This window comes from Anneissia japonica, unplaced genomic scaffold (genome assembly GCF_011630105.1).
Source record: "Anneissia japonica isolate Jap-2015-1 unplaced genomic scaffold, ASM1163010v1 scaffold69_len1423075_cov170, whole genome shotgun sequence".
Classification (NCBI taxonomy): Eukaryota; Metazoa; Echinodermata; class Crinoidea; order Comatulida; family Comatulidae; genus Anneissia; species Anneissia japonica.
The window spans coordinates 218070-227574 of NW_022748202.1; the positions used below are offsets into that span (position 1 = coordinate 218070).

The 9505-nt window shown below is 31.6% G+C and overlaps 1 protein-coding gene across 1 annotated transcript in view; it reads right to left on the bottom strand.

Moving 5' to 3' along the window:
• The window catches only part of LOC117120749, a 125727-nt gene that overhangs the window by 31568 nt on the left and 84654 nt on the right, over positions 1 to 9505 (bottom strand). Inside the window, exons 3-4 of the mRNA XM_033265829.1 lie at positions 9376 to 9488; positions 1157 to 1177 (exon numbers count right to left, since the gene is read on the bottom strand). Of these exons, the coding sequence (XP_033121720.1) occupies positions 1157 to 1177; positions 9376 to 9488 (134 nt within the window). The remainder of the gene's footprint in view (positions 1 to 1156; positions 1178 to 9375; positions 9489 to 9505) is intronic.

Here is a 9505-nt window from a genome sequence, read left to right on the forward strand (position 1 = left end):
ACACTAACACTTAACAACAAAGTATGGTAACAAAGAAAATGTAGAATCAATAGTAAATACAATTCTCTAATTATAATTATTTTATTTCAACCAAAATGTTGATATTTAAGCTTATTCCTAATTTTAGGAACCGGAAAGATAATATGAAAATGTAATAAAATTTGTATGAAAACCAGACAAGTAAATACTATGGGAATTAATCTATAAAACTGACAGAGCAGAACACAAGAGCCAAGCCAGAACAATGCCCATTCACAAATTTATAAAGAACAAAAATTCTAAATTGTGAAAAGCCCAAAAAAGCCCATGAAAGTACTGATGTATAATACTCAATTTAAATGTGTGTATTATACACATTTAAATTGAGTATATGTGTAGAATACCAGGTATTATACCCATTCAAAATGAAACATTTTCACATAATGGTATCGGTTATACAGGTTAGGGAGTGGAGCGCCAGTAATTATTTACTAATGTAAATGCTCTATAACCAAGTCCAGGCATGTAAGCAGGGTTTTTTTTTAAATATGGAGGCATTTTCTTATGGAATCAGTTGCCCTGGTGGGGTCCAAGAGAAGAGTAGTGAAGTCCCTGGAGCTGAACCAATCCACCATGTAAATAGTAATTTTGAAGGGTTTTGATGTGAAACAAGGAGATGGTTCCATTCATCAGAGTGAGTTGGCTAAAAAAAAAAAATCACAAAACCTCCTCTTCCTACTGGTTACATCCCTGAAAGTCTTGGAGACTGAGGAGCTGAACATGTTGGGGTCATTGATGCTCTTTTATGAGGTTTGCAAGTATTGAATCCGGAACCTTATAAGATTATAATATGCACTTTAACTAGCAAACCATTTCACTCTCTTATATTGTATAAATTTGTAGATGGAGGATTTCAAAAAGGGGGCACAAGGAGATACCTATTTTGGGATTTACTTTCATGAGAACAGTCTGGAAATACCTTGTGCCTTCTCTGGGCCTGCCAAATACATTTAATACACAAATAATATTCAGAATAAAGCAAACAAGCCACCAAAAACAAAATCATCCAGTGCATTCATGCATGGAATTTAATTTTAAATGCTCTACTAAAAAAGCAACAACAATCATCAAAATAACATTTTATCATTTGAAATCATATGAAGAAAAGATCACTCACTTGTCAACGGTAATGAGATGTCTATGATAAAGGAGAAATACACAATTCATACAATACATTAAATTCTGAAACAAAATGTGTAACTCCAAAATGACTACTATACATACATTAATAGCAATAATATTATCAAACAGATTTTGGGTAATGAGAAAGAGAATCCTTATAACATTTTATATACTTATATCTAAGATTATTATTGAAAAGAATATTTAACATTATTATTAAAAAGAATGAAAACTTGATTTGAAATTTCAGTTTGTAACATAATCACAGGCATAGGCTGGGGCTGCTAGGGGTGCGGATGAACCCTCCTACGGTGGCAAATTCATTAACTAATTGGGTTTTAATAGTAAAAATAACTTAGTTTTCATTGGAATAGGTATAATGTACCACAATCTCAATTTTTCAACCCCCAAGCCAAACCAGCCTACACCCTTATATACATATCACCACTTATCACATTTTTGAATCTGGAAAATTTATACGAGAAGCTATATCAGATTGGAGGTCCATGAACATTGCCAAAGCATCAACACTACAGAACCCCAAAACAAAGCCATGTGCTTTGAGTTTACAATGGTAAATTAAACACTAAACAATTACTAATGAAACAGCAGTTGAGATTTCTACTCACTAGACGAATATTCAACTTTCCACCAGTCGGCCACGGTTAAATTCAGCACGATAAAAATCAATCCGACAAATATTGAACCTAAGAGGGCAACTCGCAGACAAAGCGACATTCGCCGCTGAGATTTTGTCTTCTCAACTAAGAGAAGTTCGTTTGGATCGTAGTCCACCGCTGAATCCATATTTGGCGCAAAAACTCTCAAAAATCAGGCCAGGCTACTAATCTATGGGAAAATCAATAGAACTGAGAGCTGGCTGTCAACAGTGCAACTCAGCTTACTGTTGTAAAGTGATCTGCAGCATGTTATCAATGATGAACCGGTATTCCAAACCCGTGTCATGTGACAGCAGGTAAGTATTACGACATGGACCAATGGATTTGTTAATTCAAAGATCTACTGATCAAGTTAAACACATTCTAAGTATTATAATCTTGGAATGCTGGACTTTGTCTTGGTAAACAAGGAATGTAGAACAATTTGCATACATATACTTCTAGTTAATTAAATACTCTTTATGATGATTAAACATCCCTTAAAGTAAAAATGGTATGTCCTGTTCTACATGGCTGGGCACAGCAATGGACTAATCTATTTACATACAGAGAGGGTTTTAAACAACAACACTTGTGGGAATTACACAATACAGTAGTTTGCTGCATTTTCATAAAATGTAAATTAGAGATGATGAGAAAATGGTATGGTTATGTATGGTATATAGAATTTGAACACATCAATGATGGTTGTGATGAAGAAGATGACAACATCAATTATGATGATAACTATGATGATCTTACTGAAAACTATACTTATTTAAATTTCATAATGGATATAAAGTCACAAATATTACTTCCGAATTCTATTTATACTATTTATATTTATTTATTTTCTATTTATATTATATATATATATATATATATATCTTAATTATATAGTATGTTTAAAAATCTGATGTGATTTCATATATTTCATGTAAATTTCATTTACATCTCACAGAAATAAGCAGATACAAATATGAAACGATTACATACGTTATCATAATCGTTTCATTTTTGTATCTGCTTATATTAATATATCAGTTATGTGCTTATATTAAGTAGATACCTTAGATACTCTTTACTGCAGTAACTAGCTTTTGCATTGAGTACATACATCAAAATACCTCTTTTTCAATTATCGTAATGGTAGTTTCCTAAAAGCCTTTGACAATTAATGTTGCCATTATTTCTACATATTACTTTAAATCTTGCATACCTTTTTTTAATCTCCAGTCTTTGATTTATTCACATATTGCCTTACCTTGAGCCATATACCATAATTACACCAATATCCTCAAAACTTTATTTAATGTTTACATTCATCATTTAATACTCTTCAATACTAAAGCTCTGTTCACATTATCAAATTGTCTGTTGTATGCCTATATATGGTCATGATGTGCCTATATATGGTCATGATGTGATGTCATCATGACCATATTTAGGCATGTCACATGTTTTTGTCAAATAAAATTTGATAGTCTGGACAGGACTTAAGAGTAATTATATATTTATAGACTTACTAAAAAACGTATTTCTTACTAACAAATGAAATCTAACAGTTGGAAATTAAGCAACTGAAGCAATAATTTTGTGCCAAAATTATAATAATATTAATAATAATATTATTAACATAATAATATTAAATAATGTTTTATATACCGCATAATGCCAATGCATTCCATATTATTCCCTCAGGCCATTTAATCAAACACAAATGGAGCAAGTACTCAGCTCCCTGGGGAGTAGTCCACAACGTCGTTGCAGCTAGGCAGCTAGTAATCAGCGCTTAGGCATTCAAGTCTACAAGGTACCATTTACACTCCTGGGTAGAATGGGACATTCAAAAAGGATAAAGTGTTTGCCCAAAGATATAAACAATTACAGACTACCAAATGACATTATTATGCATCCTACTGGAACCTACTGTAATGACTTGAATATTAATTTGCATAACTTCATTAATTGTGGCAGCTAATTAGCTATTTGTGAGTACACTTTCCAAAGTAAACAATCTAAACTTGCAAAGTAAAACCTAGAAATGTCAATTAGAATGTTAAATTAATCGCAGTTAAATCTAGATAGTGTTACCATACTCATTACAGTCTTATAAGAAAGTGTGTGTATTGATTACCATATAATTAAGTGATAATTCATATTCATCATCAAATTTATAATGAATAATTAAGCACATGAGGGATATGATATGAGAATGCATGAATGTCTAAATGAAATGACAAGATAAAATGCAACTCACATCACATCACGTTTCTTGAAGCAGTAATGTAAACATCGCGTATAATACTCAATCAATGACAAATTTACTGTCCCAAGAAGATCATGATGTTTCTACGGTAACAGTGCAGTTAATGAATTTGAAAAGTTGGCCAATTTCATCTGTCAGACTCTAAATTAATTTTTGATTAGATTTCATATAGGCCTAATGCTTGTACCAGATATACCTGATCAAACAATCTGCTTCATCAGACAAAGTCTTAGCAAACTTTTATTCATGTCTAATGTATCAAGAATCAAATATTTGATGGAAGTTTGACAATGAGTTCCACTTCATCAAACAAAGTCTGAGTAACCCTTTTATTAAACCTTAGACAAACATTTAATAGTGCCCAGCGCAATTAAGAATCCTCATTCATGTCTAACAATAATTATTATCTCAAGAAGTAGATGAAGAAAGTAATTTGGCCTGCTACATAAAACTCAAAACATGCGTTCATGCATCGACCTGCCATGACTCGTCTAATAGCTCAACATTCCATACTGTAGATAATTTGCCATAATAGCGAATGATGTCATTGATGTATGCTAAACTGGAATTGCATTTCATTTCATCATCACCAAGATGATTTCATTTGTTTCATCATCATCATACACAAACAAAACAGAAAAGCAGCAGATCATATTATCATCCTGGTAAGATTTAGCAAATAACAAATAACAAAAAAAAAAAAAAAACATTCAATGGTTCTTAAAGCTTGAAATTATATTTTCAGGCTAGAATCATATTCCAAAAACATAGTTTTTTTTTAATAATGTAGAGAAAAATTAAAAGGTTATTTGGTATATCTTTTAAATCATAACATGTACTTTCAGACAGCTGGATGCGTTTCAATTAGCATTCCAGTTTCATCACCCTTAGCATAAAAAGTAATATCAACAAGTAGTAGTTATTAATAAAAAATAGTTAATTAAATAGGAAATGTTGCACCTCTATGCTAATTTGCAATATATGTTTATTTGGTCAGGGGGATATTAAAAGGATACCCACATCTTGTGTCTGGGGCCCAGCCCATGGTGTCCTCTTGTGGCCTCTCCAGCCATTTTCTGATGTTAATCCGTGCCAAATATAATAAATAAATAATTACATATGAAATGCTCCTTAAATTTTTTCAATTTTAAATGCTTAAGCACTAAAATAAAAAAAAGACAATATACCACTTTCTTTTTTTATATTTATACATTGTTTTGAATCCTCTTTTGGTTGATGTAAAGTGCACAGAGGCAGTTTATGTAATATGCGCTATGTAAATGGCAACTTATTATTATTATTACTAATATTATTATTATTATTATTATTAATTGAAAATGGTGCTCACTCCAAGAAAATGAAAAGTAGTAAATTGGTGAAGCTGATGAGCGTTTAATGCATAATTGATGTGCATTTGATGCACCAAGCAAGAGTATTTTTTTTCTTCTTCATTATCAAAAATAGGACATGTCCAAACGAGTTGAGGTTTTTCTTCATTATGTAATGGATTCCTTATAGCAAGACACACTTAATAGCACTAATGAAATTAGAACTTGCCAATTTATTAAATATGTGTGGGAGAAGCCGTTAGTGATGAAACTGCTACAAAGGAGCCTATTAAATTTTATACGGGATTATGTATATTTTGAGGAAGGGCTTTTGGAGACTGGGATATAATCAATTTTAAGAAGCAGTTAGGGGTTTTTGTTACATTAGTTTTAGATGTACATATAGTATATGAAAGAACCAACCTGTATGAAAGAACCAACCTGTGTGAAATAAGCCATGTTACATTTTTGGAAGGGCCATACCAAATTTGTATGACGGAAAGCTAATTTTTTAGGTGAGTAGGTTATAATACATTTGATATCTTTCTTGAATAGTGCCACTTAAGCAATAGTGCTTAAAGTAATAGTTGATCGAATAGCACTATATTGAAATGAAATTATTAATTGATCGATTGATTAATTGATTAATTGGTTTATTGATTAATTGACTGATTAATTGATTGATTGATTGATTGATTGAGGATAGACTATGCTAATTCTAAGGAGAGGTTATAATAATATAACGTAAAGGATGATGCTATGACCATAGGGAAGAGCCTGTATGGGAGAGGCTTGTAAGGGGTACCTATGTGGGAGGTGCTTATTTGGGAGGAGTCATGTCAAACATGAGGAGGGGGCTATGTTAACTTAGTGAGAAAAAAAGCTACATTATAATTTGTATGTATATTACGTTTTAGTGGGAATAGTACCACTACATTTGTGGGTACTATAACAGATTAGTATGCGAGTTCCTATCTTGTATATCGAGGGTCATACAGTAACAATGATATAATGTGCCCATTATTACAGGTTTTTGGGGATGTTACTTGTCATTCAATAATAAAAGATATCAATTTTCAATTCCAATCTTACAAAAATCATAAAAATTGAATAAACAATTATGATATATGTATTTCCAAAAATAGAAACTGACATCATCAGGCAGGGAATAAAAATACTGACATTTAGTAAAACATAATGTGCCCCAGGATAGCCATCAATTACGCAAGTCTGTTAGTGTGATGAATGTATGTGTTAAAAACAAAGCCAGAGTCGACTAATGGAGGTTATGACAGTATTTAAGTCCTGAAGACAAATGATTGATGGGCACATAGTGTTGAGAAAACGCAAGGCAATTGTAAGAATTCGGAGGTGTATGCTCAAAATCACAATCACATAAAAAACCAGACAGAAATAACTACATACATTATGATTCTGTAATGAATTTATCTGTTCATCCAAGGCCACAAAAAGATTATAACAGATCAACTGTTGAATGCAACATAAAACCTCCAATTGCAACAGGAATTGTTTTAAAACTAAAGTAACAGCAATCCCTTTAATTTGTGACATGATTGACAATGGCTCATAGAGGGCGCCCTACAGAATTACAGGAAGACAACTGTTAAGCAAAATTTGATATTACTGAATAAACTGTCTATAGTGTATGTTAATCATCAGACATAATTCATTATCAATTTCAAGAAAGATTTGAAACAGAAATGATTGGATATGGCAGTTAATACAAAACCTAGCCACATGATCAGATTAAAAAAAAGTATGAAGGCAGCAGGTGATGGAGGAGAGAGGTTTATAAAATATAATCTGAGTTAGCTCATCAAAGTAATAATTGCGAAAGAAATTAATTTAGAACATAATTAAGACCCTGATGCATAAAAGAGCTACTGTAATAGTCAATACTTTGTTTCTGTAAAGTCATTGTTGTTTCACTCCTGTTAACAAATTACAGTAGTTGATACAAACACAGAGAATTTGTATTTGCTGATCAAATTAGCTTTAATTTAATAATAGCGTATGAAACTAACTGCAAAGAATGTAATGCAAAGCGTGACCTAATTTTTCAAAAAAAGTCCTGGGGAAATGAAGATGAAAACATTTCATGTACTGTACTCTTTCTTGCGTCAAATTTATCTGTGGACTCCCCTCTCTATAAGTAAATTTTGAAAGTTAAACATAAGTTTTTAAAGAAATTTTTGAAATTAATATAATAAGTATTCCAATTTCAGCAGAAATCTGAAATTAAACATTCTTATTAGAAGGCCAAATAGACCAATAGTAATTAGCCGTCAGCACAGGCTCTAACATATATTATAGATACGCACTTACTGACTAAATAGCAAAACACATGAAATTTAAGAAGTGTTTGAAGACATTAGGCTATATAATTACGGTATGCTGTTAAAAAAATCCATCAAATCCATCAAAATGCAGAAAAAAGAAAACAGCAGTCAACAACAACTTAATTTAAATAATCTACACTTAAAATCATATCCTGAATCGCAAATTCAGAGAATTAGAGAAATTGAAACAAAAATCTAACTTTTGAGACTCGCATTTCCTGTCCTCGACGACCACACATGGTTAGCTGCAGTTCTCACCTACATCATGTGATGTATTCAAAAACAGATGTTATCTACAAACATCTGCACATTGTCATTTCCAATTCATCAAAATTCTGGTGATCATCACACTTATCGCTAAATGACATTAATATTTCTTTGTGTAATGGACGTTATGAATCATAAATGCCAAGTCTACAACTGACAGAATGCTTAAGGTACTCGCCTCTATTAAATATTAAATCACCGATTCGATAATATATGGGAAAGAAATGTAGTTTTCAATTATCTAAATTCCTGATAAATTGGTATACTTAACATTTCAATCTGTTCACTCAAAATCAAAATAATTAATTAAAAAGTACATTGTGTCCAAAGAGATTCTTTTTAATGTTAGAAGGCAAATTAACCCACCAGACTGATTGGTCACGGTAAATCAACTTTACGTAGAGCAATGTACACGCACCAATCAGAATTCTTCCAAGCTCCACATTGTCTGTTACCCTAAATAACGGTTATTGTAACGTCTCAAAATTTGAGGGCAATAAACAGTCAGGTAGATAATGTGAGTCGATGAGGCAAGCATAAGAGCTGTGGATTCCAGAAGGTGATTTGCAAAGATTGAGATCAAAAGATGCAATTTTCTTAAAGTTTCTCAAAAATAGAAAATTGTTTAAATGAATAGATGCTCTACATCTATTCTCTTTACTCTTATTAGATTTGAAACAATGATAATAAAATAATAACAATTATATCATACATCATTTTACAATAGAAAAATAGATGATAGTAAGTATCTTGAAATGTGGTATTTATAACAACTTTTATTCAAAACTATAGTTTAACTGAATTGTGAAATATAAGAATATACTATAAGATAAGAATATAGACATCACTTATTATGCCTAAGTATTCCAGAGAGGGATTACCAACTGTGGAACATACACCAGGTTGACAGCAAGTTATTTTTATGAGTGAAAACACAAAATCCATGGAGTAGAACAAATCCCACTTTAAAAATAAAAATTTTTAAAGATAAAAATCAAAAAATAAATAGAGAGAACTATTAAAAAAAGAAATATATGAATTCCATCATTTGAGTGACAGATCACACTTGATAAAAACATCACTTGGAAGATGAACCAGGATTGTTGGCATGCAGGAAATAACCACGTACAAATCCAACACATGTAAAATACATCAATAGCCAGATTGAAGACGCTGTGTGTCACATCTCATCTCCATCTAAACTTCTATTCAAAAAATACAATTATATCTATTGTATTCTGTTTTACTAAACTTTTGCTCTTTCGTTTAAAGTGTTAACTGCGGTTATTTATGAAGACAAGAATCATAGTTGTATTTTGTAGGATACTTACTCATAAAGAGCTTGTTCGAAATTGGCGGGTCGACTCCATTATCTGCGATGCACTCGTAATTGCCTTCGTGCAACTCTTTGGAAACAGACTTGATTCTCAGTCTATTCTTTCCTCTGCAAGAAAAAAGCAC